Genomic DNA, 16,826 nt, shown 5'->3' with positions numbered 1-16,826 from the left:
CAGCGGGCTCGGCGCGGCGCGGGCGCCATTGGCCGCGGTTCATGTCGCTTAGCGGTCGCTGCCTTCCGGGTTCGGCAGGGAGGAGCGGGCCGCCGCCGCCGACATGAGGCGGGTCACGCTGTTCGTTAACGGCAGCCCCCGGAACGGGAAGGTGAGGGGCGGGAAAGGGGGGATCGGGGTCCTGCTGCGGCCGCTGCTCCGGGATGGGGCCCGCCGTGCCGCGGGCGGGGCTGTCGCCTCCGGTTTGGGCGTGAGGGAGAAGCCCTGAGCCGCCCCTCAGGGCCGCGGTGCCCGGGGCTGCGGCTGAGGGGCCTCGCCGCTCCCGCTGCTTCTCCCCGGGCTCGGCGGTCTGCTGGGGCCTGGTGCCGCTGAGGTGCCCCAAAGCCTCGCACGGCCCGTGGCGGAGCGGGGTGTTCCTCGGCGGGCGGCGGTTCTGCATGGGAGTGCTGAGGGGGGTCGCCACAAGCCAAGAACTTCTTACCGGAGTCGCAGTTAAAGTCACCTTCGTATCGTCGGTATTGATTCAGGTCCTGCGACACACGTCCTAGGTATCGGTGGGAAGGATGTAAGTGAAATCCTGCAGGATGTCAGGTCTGCGCCGTGTCTAACCGACGCTGCCTTTGTACGCTGTTCCACAGCCAATAAATAATCTTGCTTAAACTCCGCTCGCTTGGTTAAAACCTCCATAGTCATGTCTGAAAAGTGAAAATAGTTCAGGTTTTTAGGCCCAACCAGTGCACGAATAGCCTAAGAAAGGGCCCTGCCATGCAGTTCGAATAAATGCTGCCCGTGATCTTTGACTTTTCCCATCCGCATCTCTGGAGTGAAGACAGTTAATGTGACGGTAGTGTAATCTTTGGGATTAGAGGGGGAAATAAATTAGGGAGAGACTTGGAACAGAACAAATAGCCGTATTTAGAGAAATAAATAATTGGATCATCAGATTCCTGTAGCCCCCAATGTTCATTCTGTCATTGCTGCTGTCACCTCAGCGCGTTGTGTCTTGGGCGAGAGACGTGCAGGTCACCCCATTTTAAGGCAGCGATGTTTCTGATATCAAAGTAGGTCTGTTTCCTTTGTTTCGTAAAGATCCACACGTATCTTCCTAAGCCCCTTCCAACTAACTGAACTTTCTGAAATTAACAGCATATTGTGCAGAAACTGTTTACTCTGAGTGATAAGACCTGATAAGTTGTAATTTATGCCAAGAGGCATAAGTATGCAGAGAGGCTTGGCTGCAAAGTAAAATTACAAAACAGAAAATGGGTTCTGTTTTACCTCAAACCAGGAGTAAGAAGATACTGATAGCACTGGTAATACGTGCAAAACGGAAGAGACTATATGAACGCGGTGCTTATAGCTACGTCTCTCTCCCACAGGTTGTGGCTGTGTATGGGACTTTATCAGATTTGCTCTCTGTGGCCAGTAATAAGCTTGGAATAAAAGCGACCAGTGTTTACAATGGAAAAGGTGGACTCATTGATGATATCGCTTTGATTAGGTAAGGCTTATCCAATAAAAGTCAAATCATGGTTGCAGATTAAGAGATTTACTAGCCTATTAATCCTCTGACCTTAATCAATAACCAGTGCTTTCCTTAGAAACAGATCTCATCATTGCCAGCCACCATGCCCAAAGGTGCTTACCATGCCTCAAGGAAAAATAATGCTGTCTTTTGAACTTCAAAGCATTTCTATCCCGATGAATCGGAACTTGATACAAACTGCATTTTATGCCTTTTAACATCCTCCTCTGTTGACTCACAGTGCACTGTATGTACCAGGAAAATCCCACTATTCCAGTCAGCACTTGGATGAGGTTTTTTTGAAAGGGAGACAAACTCTAGCATTGCTTTGGCTTCACAGAAGCCAACTAAACTAAACTGTTTGAGTATCAGGTGATCCCTACCTGGTTGATACAGGTAACATCTCTAGAGAAGTCAATCGTATCACAATCCACTGGAACCTGCAAAATTAAGATAAAAATCAGATACTGAAGTTCTAACTAATGGCAACTAACTGATTATCATTTACTTGACACTAATCAGGAGTGGTTCCCGCTGTCATTTAGATGAACAAAAAATTATGATTAATCTTTTTTTTTCTCCTCCCTCCTTCCCCCTCCCCTTTCAGGGATGATGATGTTTTGTTTGTCTGTGAAGGGGAACCATTCATTGGTAAGTCTCTGTAATTCTTATGTTTAACCTTCTGTTTAATGGAAAGAGGGTTTGTTTTGCGTTAATGTAAATCTAAAATTTTATTTTCTGGTGTTTTCAGAGGATACATCTTACCATATGGAGGATTCAGAAATATTCACAATTTTTCTAATAATTACTGTGTCTTTCTCATCTATTTAGATCCTCAGACTGATGGGAGACCTCATGAAGAACTAACAGGGTCACACACAGATTGGTTAACACTCAATGTTGGAGGCCGATACTTCACCACTACACGGTAAAAAATGCAACTAGTTGGTTTTGTTCTTAAAGGACTTCATTTCAGTAAGGTACTTACAGCAGCTGGTGAGGCTTCAGATGCCCTTGAAAGAAGCTAGAAAAATACATTACTGTGGAGCAGGACGTCTTTGACTTCTGCAGCTTTCTCTGTATTTCATATTTGCTACCATAGTTTTGCAACCAATTAATTCTTAAACAGTTTACATATGAAGTAAAACTGGCAAAAAGCCTGAACAGGCCTGGATTTATCCTTGGAATATTTCATTGAATTAAGTGCTTTGTATTTAAAATACCTTTACAATACCTCAGGTCAGAAATGTATTTTGCTGTATGACATTAAATCAGTACAGTGTTGTAGCTTTTGGAATGCATATCACACGCCAAGGGCAGAAAATACACTCCAACCAGCAAGTTTGTCTCTTGAAGAAAACATTCCACATAAAAATAAAATTGCACTGCCTTTGTTTTTTAGGAGCACTTTGGTTAATAAAGAACCTGACAGTATGTTGGCCCACATGTTTAAAGATAAAGGTTAGTATATCAAAATAAACTTTATCTTTTAAGCTAACAAATTACAAATGTAGGGAAAAGGCAGTGTCGAGACTCTTGTTCATATGTTAAAATACCAAAAGTATCTTAAAATTATCTTAAAATAACAAAGCAGAATGTATAATTGGCTTTTTTTTTCTCCGTTGCCTATGTAATGCTTATCATCTTACAAACTGGAAATATAACTTTCATCCATAGTTAATATTTTGGGGTCTTTTTTGCTTGTTTGATTTTAGATTTTCATCTTATTGTTGCATCTTGCTCGCTTTTGCCAACAGAATCAATGGGCAAACACTGTACGAGACAGCCTTTAGGGAACAGGGGCAGACTAAAATCTTACTACTGTTCTTAGTCTAGCAATAATTCTGATGTATGTGATGAAATGTTTTAGTTATTTATAGCAGGAGTGAGTTTGTTTTAAGGTGACTTTTTTTCCCCCCCTCACTTTTATTTTCCTTCCTTTTCTCTAAGAAACGCCCTTTCAAGTGGAAAGTTCATAATCCAGTGCCCTTTGGTAGTAAAAATCTGAAAATTAAGCAAATGCTCTTCTATTAATATATCAAATTTAATTATATATATGTTGTGGAAACAGATGCTTGGGGAAATAAGCAAGATCATAGAGGAGCATTCCTAATTGACCGCAGTCCAGAGTATTTTGAGCCAATTTTGAACTATTTGCGTCACGGACAGCTCATTGTAAATGATGGCATTAATTTGCTAGGTAGGTATTACCTGTATGACATCTCCTAAATTAATACTCTTTAGAAGTTAAACTTTGCCCTCAGGTAAACATGATAAAGTCAGTTGGACTCCTATGTGCTCATCTAAATGTCTGGGATTTTTCTTTGGTGAATTTATTCTCAAGCATTGCAATTCCACATGCTTGGTTTAACGAAGATACACTGTTTAAGCTTATTTATCCTGAGAGCATTAAAAATTTTCTGTACTGGATTAATATCTGGCTGTAATTCTGGATTTGATATCTTTAACCTAATACTGGTACTGGAAACATCCTGAGTTATTTTTTCGTTTTGGTTGCAAGCAAGCTCGCTTTTCCTCTATCCAGTTACCTGTAATATAACGTATGTGGTTGTCAGTTTTATTAGCTTATGCATTTCTTCGAGACTCCTTAAACTTCAACAAGCGATCTATTCATCTTTGTTAGTGTAGCTTAAATGTATAAAAGGTATAACAGGTAGGGAAAGTTGATTGAATTGATGCCCCTCCAATAGTAAGGATGGATTAACCCAAACTTTTTGGCATGTTCTTGGTGTGGCTATACACTGCCTTCTCCAGTAAGGGAAGAAGAGTGCTCGCTTGTTTAACGACTCCCTGTAAATAACAAATACTGCTTTGTTTTGTTAGGTGTTTTGGAAGAAGCCAGGTTTTTTGGTATCGATTCACTAATTGAACATCTAGAAATAGCTATTAAGGTAACTTGTTTTCTTTAATACATGAATGCACGTGTCCTGTTCTTCCAGGCAATGTATAACTTAGTACCATCCGTATTAGCTTTTAAACAACTCTCTCAACAGAATTCACAGCCAGCTGAGGATCATTCTCCTATATCTCGAAAGGAGTTTGTCCGATTCCTACTGGCAACCCCAACCAAGTCTGAGCTGCGGTGTCAGGTGCGGAAATGCAGACTTTGATCTATAACGTTGGTGTCTGGTGGTGAAATATCCTGCAGCATCATGTGACAACAGGAACTTCAAACAATGTGTGCTTTCCCCTCCTGCTTTTTAATTGAGTTTTGATTCCAAATTGTGGCAGAGTGATCTTAACATGAAATTCAAGTATGCTGTTTGGGCTGCTTTCCTTCTTTAGGCAGAAGGTTTGCTGGAGGAGCAATTTGTTAAGCCATTCTATTTAAATGCAAAATGCAGTAGCATAACCAAGGACAATGCTTGATAGCTTTGCCTTTATATTTCATTAGTCTTATGTAGTAAAATAGATGGGAATACATGGTCTTGTGTGTGTATGTATCTATATCTCTGCCTATATTTATATACACATGTACATATACATGATTAACTGTTTTGTGTTCAGAGCTACACCTAATTTTCTGTAACTTTTGGGGGTTTCTTGTTTTGTTTTTAGGGTCTCAACTTCAGTGGAGCAGATCTTTCACGTCTAGATCTTCGATACATAAACTTCAAGATGGCTAACCTGAGCCGCTGCAACCTGGCACATGCCAACCTGTGCTGTGCAAATCTTGAAAGAGCTGACCTCTCTGGATCAGTGCTTGATGTAAGAATTGTTGCATCTTGGAAAATCTGGGCTGTCCTTTAGTTATTTTAAGGGAAGAGGAATCGGAACAAGCAGATAAGTGTAAAACATGTAGTTCTCCAGTATTTTCTGCAATTGTTCTAGTTAGATCACTTCAAAAGCTTTTTGAAGCTATCTTAAGTAAAAAAAAGGGCAGTGGGTGAAAATTATCTGCTTTCCTGGTGATAGGGAAGTAATAGTATAGCAGGTTCTTACACTTCCTCACAGTAACGAGGCTGTTGTGCTTTAATAGGATTCGTTTCTGAAACAGAGATGAAAACTATACTCTGATCATTTTCACACTTTCATGAATTTCACTGGCATGTTTTATCTCTATCAGTGTGCAAACCTTCAAGGGGTAAAGATGCTGTGTTCCAACGCAGAAGGAGCATCACTAAAAGGGTGCAATTTTGAAGATCCATCAGGCCTTAAAGCTAATTTGGAAGGTAAGAAGTTTTTGCCTGTTGGGTACTCTGTGGAAACTGAAACGCATGTTTGTAAATCTGTATGGCTTGTGAGACCTTTAGCTGTGTTTGTACAATCCATGTTTTCATGACAAGAGGCCACGGATACTAGACGGAGTGCTTGACCATGTAGTCATTAAATTCCAAGTTCTACCTTGACCTCTATCAATTTACATGGATCTGAAGAAGCATCATTCTGGAACTACCACATTTCTGATGTTTTTTCCTTATAAAACTACTCTTTGTGTGTTTTAGGTGCTAACCTGAAAGGTGTTGACATGGAAGGCAGTCAAATGACAGGAATTAATCTAAGAGTTGCAACACTGAAAAATGCAAAACTAAAAAACTGTAATCTTAGAGGAGCAACTTTGGCAGGAACTGATTTGGAAGTGAGTTATGATCCATTCTAAATACTAACTAGTCAACTGATAAAATTTTGGGGATCGGCTTTCTTTGTTTAGTCTTAGTGAGCTATGGATGATCTAATGAATCACATCTCATTCTCACCTCACTTTGGGAGGTGAGTCTGAAGTCTTGGATTTGCCAGTGCCTCGAAGCCACAGGAATGGCTTGTATCATTGCAAAAGCAATGCATGGAAGTAGTGCTAAACTTAACTCAGTGTGAGATCATACCATCACTGAAGACAAATACAGTTGCCTGGATTTGTGGGTGTTTTTTTTTTTTTTTGATCCTGGGACATTATATTTGGAATAACGATGGAATCTTACCTGACTGGTGGCATGTCACTATACACTGCCGTCTGTATTAGAAGGACAAACTAGCTCATGTTGCAAGCTGTGTACATAGCTGTTCCACCTCAAGTACTAGAGAAGTATTTGGAGTAATGTCTGGTGAGATTGTGAGAGGCGGCTTCTTTCTAGCTTTGTTCAGCAAGCATTAGTAGCTCCTGGAAGATAATTTGATATAAAGAGTGTAAGTCTAACAACTTTAAAATAAATTCAGCTGTTACTGTGAAAAGGAACTACTCTCTCACAAGAAGTAACTAAAACTCTAAACTACAGTGACAGACTGGAAGCTTACACTGAAATTTATGGAAGCATATGTCGTCTGTATAAATGTAGTTAAGGTAAAATTTTTGAAAATTTTCTGGGCGTATTCAATTAATATTTATTTTTCTTTTACCCTTTAGAATTGTGATCTATCAGGTTGTGATCTACAAGAAGCTAATTTGAGGGGATCTAATGTAAAAGGAGCTATCTTTGAAGAGATGCTGACACCTTTGCACATGTCTCAGAGCGTCAGATAGGGAAGAGAATATGCCGAAGAGGAAGGAATCAAAACATTTATTGTGACTTTCTTCACCTCCTCCCCTTATTGAGCTAGAAGTAATGGTTATTAGACAACTTACATTTGCAGTAGTGCCTAAGTAAACTCTTTGATCACTTTTTGGGGAGGGAGCTTTTGTTTAAGAGGTAGAAACAGACACTCTTTCTACCTTTGTGAACAGAGTGAGGAAGTGGGCTGGTTCTAGAACCAGAATGCGTGGCCGGTTTTGGGGGAGAGGGTTAAATAGATTCATTGTTTAGCATTGCCTCACTTTGGAATGCATTTTAATTTATAAAGCACAATATATGCAATTCTATTTATTAAATCTGTAGCTGCAATATGAATAGAAAATGTTATTCATGTATGGTAGCAACAAAGTTCAGGTTTACAGTTAGACTAGTGTATTTACAGTTAGTTTTTTCATTCATGCACAGTGTATTGACAGATGTGGTTTAGACAATGTCCACAGGATGTTTTCAGGTACTCTTTTCTTTTGGGGTGAAAACAGTAGTTAATTGTCATCAGAGGTAATCTATTGCCGTGTAGTAGTTTGAATGCAGGTATAGAACAGCTTTATCATCTTCTAAAATATGCAGTGGAAGCTGCTTCTTCCACTGAAGGGATCTGCATACACAGCAGATTGCTATACCTAAAACATCCCTGTTCAGAAATTGGATGTCTTATTTAGTCCTTTCCAAATTAGTCCGAAATTGTACTATCAATCACAGCTGGTAAGAAAAATTCTCTTGCTTTCACACATCCTAACCACTCCAAACCGGAGTACCTGTAGATTTTTCATTAGTTGTGGGGAATTAAATGTACATAGGAAAATACAATACTGTCACCAAAGTAGAGCTAGGCACTGGGGCCACAGCACATCCTCCGTCCTCCTATCATTACTCCAGTATATCTGTCCTCCTGTCATTACTCCAGTATGTGAATAAATGGCACCTGTTTCCCCTCCATGTACTATGCAAATACTCTTGTACACTGAAAGCTTGAAAGCATGGGCATAATCCTTCTCCCAGCCAGATCTTAGTATTCCACGTTGGGCCTGCTTAAAGTGACTGTCAAAGCATCTCGCACAGGGCAAAGTGCCCTTTCCACAACTGCTTTACCTGTGAGCAAATAGGGAACTAGGTGACTTCTGCAGTGCAGAAAGCCTCACAGCATCTCTCTAAGTGGCGGTGCACTTCATTTAATAAGCTGTTTCCACTGTAGTATCAATCTAGTTCTCATCTAACAAAACATTTAGTTTATTCACAATCAAAAAGCACATGAAGAAACTATACCAAAAAAAAAAAAAAAGGTGCATCAAGAACTCTTACCTCAGATGCTTACTTAAAATACCCCAAAGTTAAAACTAACCTTGAATCTAAGGAAATACAGCTTTTACTGGAAGTTAAGAACCAAGGTATCCTAAAACTTAAAGAATGTGACACTGTTAGCAGTGGTTTGAATTCCACAGTTACTTCAGTGGGTTTTCTGCAAGTGCAGATTTCCAGTCTTGTTGTCTCAGTAGCTGTTACAAAAGTGCTGCTTTGCCATCAGTCTGGAAAGATTAGTTCAGGACCAGTATATGATTTGTTTGGGGGATGAATTGCAGGATTCTCCCTTATTTTCAAGTTGGGTTGACTCAGGCACATGACATGAACTTCCAGGACTCAAAATCCCATAGCCATGTGGTTCAGAATTGGGATTTTATCTCCGCAAGATTCCCAGGCCTCTTGATCTGGCTCTAGGACAGCACTGTAGCCTTGGTGAAATACACCTACAGATCCAAGGGAAATATTTCAGCCTGATTTTGGAGTCCTTTCTCCCATCTCATCGCTTTCATTGAGAGTGATGTATATGTTGCAGTAGAAGAAGATTCCTAGGGCTAGAGAAATAAATGAATTATTTTTCTTTACCGTATTTTTTAGCTGGCAGAAGTAAAATATTGTATGGAAAAAAAAATCTATTTTCATAATCACTGTATAAAATATATTTGAACTTTCACTGAAGCACTATGTTTTGAATAATCACAGCGCGTGGCATCATTCATTCACAGATGAATTTAAGGTACCTCTTTGCTACCACAAAGCTGTATGAATAGCCCAAAGTGGCCTATTCAGAAATTGCAGGTTCCAGCCTAATTTAAATTGCATTAATAAAAGTGTGAAATATAAGAGTGTCTTGGTTGTCTTAATTTAAAAAAGCAATCTCAATCTTATCTGACTTCTACAGGAAGGACAGCCAGTTAGAAGAGAATGCAACTTTAATTGTGATAGCTCCTTGCATACAAACAAATTATTATAGCTAAAGTTGGTTTTGCCCTTCATGAGACCTTGACTGTCACCTTAGCCTGGACTTGTATGTAATCAGTGCTTTCTCAAACAGACTACTTACTGTAAACTAGTAATTATGCGCGCCTGAGTACGTACTTTATGAGACGACTAAGTTTTAGATGTCTTTACTTCTGCACTGGCAATTTGCACTATGGCAGAAAGCAGAGGAATTTTTGCTTTCGAGCATAAAGGTCACCTGCTAGAAAAACAAGCGACTGTACCTTGTGGGGATCGCTGCAATGTGTCTCATACGTTCAGTTGGAGCACTTTCATGTTTTTTTTCTGACTTGTCATTCATCTGCACCACTTTTCAGCTTTTCTTTGGCCCCACCCTTCATATTTGCTTAATAACGTAGTTGGAGTCAGAAGTCATTAAGCACAATTTACATAAGTATGTGCACTATTTAAAGCACTCCTTCCACATCACACAGAACAAACAGCTAAAGTTCCTTAAAAAGGAAGAAACCTTGACTTTGGAAGAAAGTCCTTGACTTTGGTCTATAAAGTGCTCATGATTTCAGTGTAATAAACTCTGGCACAACAGCGATAACACAAATACAGCACATCTCTGTAAGTACTGTAAAGTACCTTGAGAACAAAACTGGAAAAAATCTAGTTCTTTCTGTGGTTTCTCACCTCCAGTACACTTGTTTGGGTTAGGAATGCTGCCTAAAAAGCCTAGGAGACTCAGTAAGTTAGGATACCCCTTCTGATAAAAGAGAGGTCTTGGTTCTTGCAACGGGAATCCACAAAGCCCTGTTCTCCTGACAAGTCCTAGACTTCCATGTAGGTCCTTAACAGCACTGGCACACATTAAGATTTCTCTCCCCAAAACCGAAAAACTAGTGCACTTGAAGGTCTGGGAGCTCTTCTAAAAAGTCTACATCAACAGTATTCCAGTGTCTGAAAACTAAAGAGAGGTCATGTGATAAAAACCCAGAGGCACTGTGATTTTGAGCGCCCAACACCGGCACCTGCCCGACAAGCCCAGGCTGAGGCACCCCCAGACCCTGGACCAGACTTCCATTCAGACTCTGCCTCTGCCCAAACCACAGCAGTGTGTTGGTTTCTGTTACACAGGTGCGTAAAAGGATTTGTGGGCAACCCAAAGCAGCTGTAAACTTTTTTTTTTAGCCTCCCAACCCCTTTCTGTAAGGTATGAGTGTAGCCTTGAGTGGACGAGAAGACGCGGACCGGCTCACTGACAGTGCAGGCACGAGCCCTGCCTGACGCGCTGCGGGAGGTCAGCTCCGGAGCTGGGACCGAAACCCCGGCACAAACAGCCGTTGGGAGGCATTAAGGGCAGGCTGGCATTAGGCTTAGCTTAAAATGGTGGGTTAATGAAAGGTGCAATTATTTCTCTCTTTTAACGCCGTCCCTCAGGATGAACAAAGTCTTCTATTTATCTTTAAGTAATCTTAATTTTTTGTTCGGCTCATCAGGGAAGGAAGGAGCCTTAAAACACTGATACAGGAAAATCTCACTTTTGAAGTGATGTGCCTACGCCGAGGTAACGTTTCTCCCACTGAAACAAACTATTTTCACAGCTTGATCAGTTTATCAGCTGCAGTTAAATGTTGGCTACTCTTGCCATGAGTAGGAGGAGTATTAGAGCAGGAAGAATTACTCCTTACTAGTCATTAAATCCTCCTTAAATTATTTACTTATTAAATGACTTTTAATCCATTAATCTCAAAGAGGTCATGGGAGCAGGAAGAGAGGATGTTTGAAGAACACTAAACACAATACATTCAATTGCACATAAAACAGTGCATAGCAAGTGAAAATAGCTGCCAGATGGATACAAAAAAAATAGATTTCTGTAGTCAAAATTACTGAATTTAACTCCTGCACGCAAATAGCTATCAGCTCCTTTATAAAACTGCAGTGCATAAACTCTCAAGAATGAAGAGCATACATAGACACACACATGTGTAAAAATCCCAAATAGTAGCAGTGTCTGAGAGTCCTATTTATGAAAGAGACTCCATCGTGACAGCAAAGCAAGTTTACAATCTAATAGACTTGTGCATTTGATCAGTTGAATACTACTTTGCCTTTTATAGAGCAAAGACTATGAAGGCACTTTAATTTAAACATTAGGAGGACGATGTTGAAAGGAGCGTGTAAAATGCTCCCTGCGCTTGTGCGATCGTACACTCTTGTTCATGCACCGAAGGGCTGTTTCCTTCATGCCTGACAGACAGAGACAGACGCTGAGCTGAATTCCTCACCCGTTTCAACTCCTGTAAGCCCCTCTCAGCAAATTCAAACTCGCCCAAGAAGTTGTACTTAAAAATTAGAAGTCGCCAAAGGAAAAGACTGTGTATTTTCCACAGGGCAAGAGCAGTCAGCTGGGTCTGAATGTCAGATTTACAGCCTCTTAAAAGAAAGGCTGTTACTTTTATGGGTTTTAGAGAAAACAGCTGAATTTAATAGCTACACCAGGGGTGTTCCAATTATGTGCTTTACTTCTGCTGCATTACAGCAATTTTAAGAACAAAATTGCAGCCTGTGAGACGGAATCAGATAAAGTTACCTGCTGTGAAAGGTTTGGCGTTGGGGTGGTTGTATATAAAAAGCGAGCTGACGAGCATGCTTGCAGGACATCTTCAAACAGAGAAGAGTTGGAGTTACTCTGCAACCTCTCTCAGCAAGCAGGTATGCGCTTGAACAACATACCATATTCCCTGTTTACTTATTCAGTGCTCACAGATGCTCTTATTAGAAGAAATGTGCATTAGAAGAGACTGCACAGAGCCCTTTTTAAGGAGCAGGGACATTAGGACAGAAAACAGCTAAACTGAACACATCAATCAAATATCAGCAGGGTCTTTCATGGAACCTTTGAGGTCCAGACATTCCTCAAACGTTGAAAGGGTGTTCAAAAGTCCTAATTCAGATCTTCATCCAAATTTTTCAAATGTTAAATCTCTTTATAATGAGCTAATCCACACTTTGAAAGGCTCACATCCAGCTGTGGCTCACATCCAGCTGTGGCTCACATATTGGCACAATGTCGCTGGGGTGCAGATGATCACGACTGGAGATGCAGCAATGTACCATTTTCAGAATTCTGCAATGTAAAAATGGAGCTGTAATATCATTATCATCAGAAAGATGTTTTATTCTCTCACAGGATGGAGAAGTCCAGGAAGCTCTTTGCCAGTGTCCTCCTGGTTGTGCTCTCTGTGGAAATCTGCTTGGCTCAACACTGGTCTTACGGCCTGCAACCAGGCGGGAAAAGGAACGCCGAAAACCTGGTAGAATCATTTCAAGAGGTAGGTTCTAGACTGTAACCCATCCCTGTTGTTTTAGCTGGGATCCCTTATCTGTAAAAGAAGCAAGCAAAAAAGAGGTGACACAGGCTTTGCTGGGTATGTGTATCGCTGTCTCTTTCCCCCCAAACATACGTACATACGTATGTACACACACACTTTGGTTTTTTAAGTAGTAATTGGAAAGTAATTGGCATTAGGGTAAGGTGACATTTGACAGCCTCGCATAAAGAACAGACGGAGCGCTCGGGCAGCCTGGTCTGAAGGGGGGTGGAAGTTTGAGTTCCAGGTTGAACCTGATTTCACCCTCTCCCTAAATTTCAGCCAACGCTCTGATGGGCCGTTCCATGACAACATTCACACACACCACTGAGAGTGTGGCGAGGGGCAGCTGTCATGTGCTGACTAATTAGATGGTAAGCAATTAAATGACAAAGCAGATGTGGAAGGTTCTGTCCAGCAGTGGTTTTCCCATCCTTTCTAATACTCCTGGGTAGTCCCTCATAGGAGCAGTTCTACCATCCCCATTTTAGGTTTGCCATAGCACGAGCACAGCACCTGGGAAAGAGGTGAATTTAAATTGTGCAGTGGAACAGTTTCACCTTCATCTGGAACTCGGGGAGAGTTGCTTTAGCAGAAAAATCTCCTTTCATGAAGGCTGTATCACTTCCCAATCCAGATCGCAAATAACATGGAAAAATTAGGGGAAGTGGAGAAGACGGAATGCGCAGGCTCCTACCGGCCGCCCAGGCTCAGCGATCTGGAGGAAGCCATGGTAAGCAGCACGCTGCTTCTTTTATCACTATGGGAAAATGAGGGGACCGGTCCAGACTGGGAATGTACATGGAGGGAAGAGAAAAAAGGTAGGGGGTGGAGGAAGAGGAAGAGGCATGTAAGTTTAGTTCCCATGTGGCACTACTGCCTCTGTCCTTATTACCCGCATCGTTCTCAAGTACCCCAGTTACAGTCCTAGGACAGGGCTACATTATTCTTACGTTGCCATTGTAGCAATGTCATTACTCACTAAATTAAAAACAAAATAAAGTCAAACACATTCTACCTTAATACAAATCTATGCAGCATTCACAGATGCTTAACTTCAAAGGCGCGCTTTGCCAGCTGAAGGATCAAGCCATATGGAAGCTGCTGCTCCCAAGGTCCCTAGACTGGGAAATGGATTTTCCATTAGATGCTCTAACGCAATGACAGCGGAGACTTCACACACAAACTAGCTGCCATAGAAAGAATACTCTCAAGCAAAAATGTGCTCTTGAATTAATATAGCAACACCTTGATAAGGCCAGATGGTCACCACCTTCTGGGAAGTGTCTCTGAGCTGTCCTAAAAGTTGGAACACTCAATCTCTACTTCATTTTTGAAGCCAAGACCAAAAGTTTAAAGTACGCACTCCAGCCTTTCACTGAGGAACCCAGCCCAAATAAAGGCTCCAAAACTCAGTAACAGTAATGCAGACAGGTCAGAATCTGACTCCCATTGGATTTTCATGCAGAAACTACCTAAAAAAAAAAAATTTTTTTTTTTTGTCATCTTTAATCCTATTTGTACCGAACATAAAGTGGAATCTTTGCCCATGATTCTGGCTCCAAATAGCACTACTTGCAGAACGAAGAGCCAGCAACAGTAACTTAATAGGTTTAGATTTTATTTTTTTTTTTAATGCAAGAGACTGTTAAGCAGGAAAAGATACCAGAATAATTATCAGGATATTTGAAATGTGTCCCTGATACTTCTTACTGAGGGCAACTTGGCCTTTCTTTGCAGAGCTGAAGGCACCCCTTTCCCCCTCACCTTAAATGAGATTCTTTGGTTTGCTCAGAAACTGCTGGTAATCTTGTACATAAGTGTAAAAACTCCTCAGCCTCTGCATCAAACATTTAGTTTGCATGACTTACTCCTGTAGCATAGTCTGAAGTATGTGGCCTTCTTATTTCTAGCTGCTTAATGACATTGAAAACAAATTAAACCTTTTCCAGATGCAGCTTTTCCAGTGTAACACATTCCTGGAGTTGCTACAGAAACATTATGCAATGAAAGGGGCGGTGGCTGGAAACAGTCCACTCCATGGAAAAACTTTTCAAATTATCTTCATCATTTCCTGGAGAAGCTGGTAGTGAGCACAAACAAAAATACACCTAGCTAAGACACATAAAAGGAAAAAATCAACATATTCAGACAGCGCATCTATCCCAAAGACCTCAGGCTTTCAACTCTGAGGCAAGAACATAAATAAATATTCAAGTAGGAGAGCAGATCCAGCAGGATGTGACACAGGAACATGGTTTCCATTCGAACTGTACTAAGATATACAGAGAATGGTAACAGGGCAACTGTGCCACTCCGTAATACCCCGACACACTCCTGCAAGCACAGCTTTCTTGTCTCTGCTCTCTTGGCCAACTGCCTAAGCTCACGGAGACATTCTACATACTGACCCTTTGTGCAAGTTCGTGCTTCTTGCCCTAAACTGCTGTCAAAGTGTAGTGTTCGACAGCTGTTGGGTTGCACTCCAAGACTGCAGCAGTGGTGGACCCATTAGCAGATGTAAAGTTGGTCATGCACTTTGGGATGAAAAGGGCCATTCTAAGTGTCAGTTACATTATACTGTATGACCAGATCCATGAGCAGGTGGCAGAGAGATCGCGTCGGGTCAGATTTATGCCATTCTAATCCCCCTTCCAATGGAGACCACAATATGAACACTTTAGCATCTGACCAGGCTTTAGAATTCCATCATCAAAGTTATTTCTTCTCTTTAAAAAGAAGTATATGATGTGTGTTTACAGGAAAGTCTGATGGGAGGAGAAGCTAAAGGAAAGAAGATTTAAACCCACAAAGCCAAATGGAACAACGGACCCAGAATAAAATTTCAAAGCTATGTTAAAATCTATGCCTCTTCAAATGGCCTTTGCTTAGATTGCATTATGTGAATAAATACTCTGAAGCTGCATTTAATAGTAGGAGATAACTGATGTGTAGATCACTAGCTTACGTGTAACGGAGAACACATTCTAGTCCTGTGGCAGGGACTCAGCAGCACAGGGTCTGCTCTGTGCCCCGCAATGAGAACTTGGATGTGACAGCATTTGTTTCACATGTACAGACAATGCTGGGACAAAGGCACTGTCTGATCTCACTCTGGATAAAACAGTAGTACAACTTTCTTAAAAATCAAGAATAAACTTAGTGTTGGAAGGTAATTCTACTCGCGCTTCAGTAGCCCATGTATGAAAAACTTTTACATGCTCTTTTTTTACTGGTTCATTCATAAAAACTACATTTATTTTAAAAAGATATTTACAAACTTTACAAGAGTTAATACATTTTAAAAAACATGAAAATTTATACACCTTGCTTTACAGACTTAGTGAATCATATGTCATTTACCCAGAGAGATGCAGACTCCCTCGCCAAAGCTTGGCTCCTACTCTTTCTTCAGAGCCAGTTTAAAAGCTGTATTTTTTGCTGATTCAATTGCCGAGGACTAAAAGAAAGAGGGAAAAAAAAAACCAGAGAAGGTATTTGCAGTCTGCAGAGGTGGGTCTTCTAACTAAGCCATCACATCCAGGATCTCAAAACACTCACGGAAACATGTTGCACAACATCCATATTCTCCCAAATTCAAGACAAACATGTCTCAAGGTTTATCATGTCATTAAACCTTCGTAATACCAACAATTAAAAACTACATCAATTAATACCATGCATTTGGGGGCTGAATTTCAGAGCTGCCAAGGGACTTACACCTCTGTTTAAAAAAAAAAAAAACAAACAAAACAAAACTGCAGACTGCACATGTGAAAAACAGGTTCAAAATATGCAGTCACACACATCCAGGGATTTCAACGACAGCCGGAAAGCGGAACAGCCAGACCAATACAGCACACACCTTTTTCACTTTTTGTTAAGCTCCTCTATTTCCAAACAGTCATGACTCTTTCGTACTAGGAGTGCCCACCAGACTGTACTAAAGGTGCTTTAATGTTAACAGGAGCAGAATTAGGCAAGCCTCATGTGCGTTTGGAAAGCCCCCCTCCTGCCATTCAATCAATGAAATCACATTATTTGTTTACTTTTTCTTTCTGATGTAGTCCTAGGAAAAGCTCACCCTGGTCCACTAGATAATTTGGTCTGCAACAGTAAATATAAAATAGAGAAGGTTTCAATTAAAAGAAAAAA

At 41.0% G+C, this 16,826-nt stretch overlaps 2 protein-coding genes across 2 annotated transcripts; both read left to right on the top strand.

The window, feature by feature from the left end:
* Positions 1 to 79: 79 nt before the first annotated feature.
* Positions 80 to 9,176, top strand: KCTD9 (potassium channel tetramerization domain containing 9). The gene is made up of 12 exons (XM_082495869.1): positions 80 to 151; positions 1,380 to 1,501; positions 2,133 to 2,176; positions 2,357 to 2,453; positions 2,928 to 2,986; positions 3,597 to 3,725; positions 4,370 to 4,437; positions 4,540 to 4,635; positions 5,105 to 5,254; positions 5,613 to 5,718; positions 5,992 to 6,125; positions 6,888 to 9,176. The coding sequence occupies exons 1-12, from the start codon at positions 104 to 106 to the stop codon at positions 7,002 to 7,004; spliced, it is 1,170 nt and encodes a 389-aa protein (XP_082351995.1). The 5' UTR covers positions 80 to 103; the 3' UTR covers positions 7,005 to 9,176.
* A 3,263-nt stretch (positions 9,177 to 12,439) lies between these two features.
* Positions 12,440 to 15,685, top strand: GNRH1 (gonadotropin releasing hormone 1). Its single transcript, XM_082495870.1, has 3 exons — positions 12,440 to 12,632; positions 13,309 to 13,404; positions 15,434 to 15,685. The coding sequence occupies exons 1-3, from the start codon at positions 12,492 to 12,494 to the stop codon at positions 15,473 to 15,475; spliced, it is 279 nt and encodes a 92-aa protein (XP_082351996.1). The 5' UTR covers positions 12,440 to 12,491; the 3' UTR covers positions 15,476 to 15,685.
* Positions 15,686 to 16,826: the final 1,141 nt, after the last annotated feature.

This window comes from Vanellus vanellus (genome assembly GCF_965231255.1).
Source record: "Vanellus vanellus genome assembly, chromosome: 26".
NCBI classification, from domain to species: Eukaryota; Metazoa; Chordata; class Aves; order Charadriiformes; family Charadriidae; genus Vanellus; species Vanellus vanellus.
This window is presented reverse-complemented; position numbering and strand designations above follow the sequence as displayed.

Coding starts and splice junctions, on each gene's coding strand:
- GNRH1 (XM_082495870.1), top strand. CDS start 12,492: ATGGAGAAGTCCAGGAAGCTCTTTGCCAGTGTCCTCCTGGTTGTGCTC. Junction 12,633..13,308: donor TGGTAGAATCATTTCAAGAG/GTAGGTTCTAGA, acceptor TTCCCAATCCAG/ATCGCAAATAACATGGAAAA. Junction 13,405..15,433: donor GCGATCTGGAGGAAGCCATG/GTAAGCAGCACG, acceptor GTGTGTTTACAG/GAAAGTCTGATGGGAGGAGA.
- KCTD9 (XM_082495869.1), top strand. CDS start 104: ATGAGGCGGGTCACGCTGTTCGTTAACGGCAGCCCCCGGAACGGGAAG. Junction 1,502..2,132: donor GATGATATCGCTTTGATTAG/GTAAGGCTTATC, acceptor CTCCCCTTTCAG/GGATGATGATGTTTTGTTTG. Junction 2,177..2,356: donor TGAAGGGGAACCATTCATTG/GTAAGTCTCTGT, acceptor TCATCTATTTAG/ATCCTCAGACTGATGGGAGA.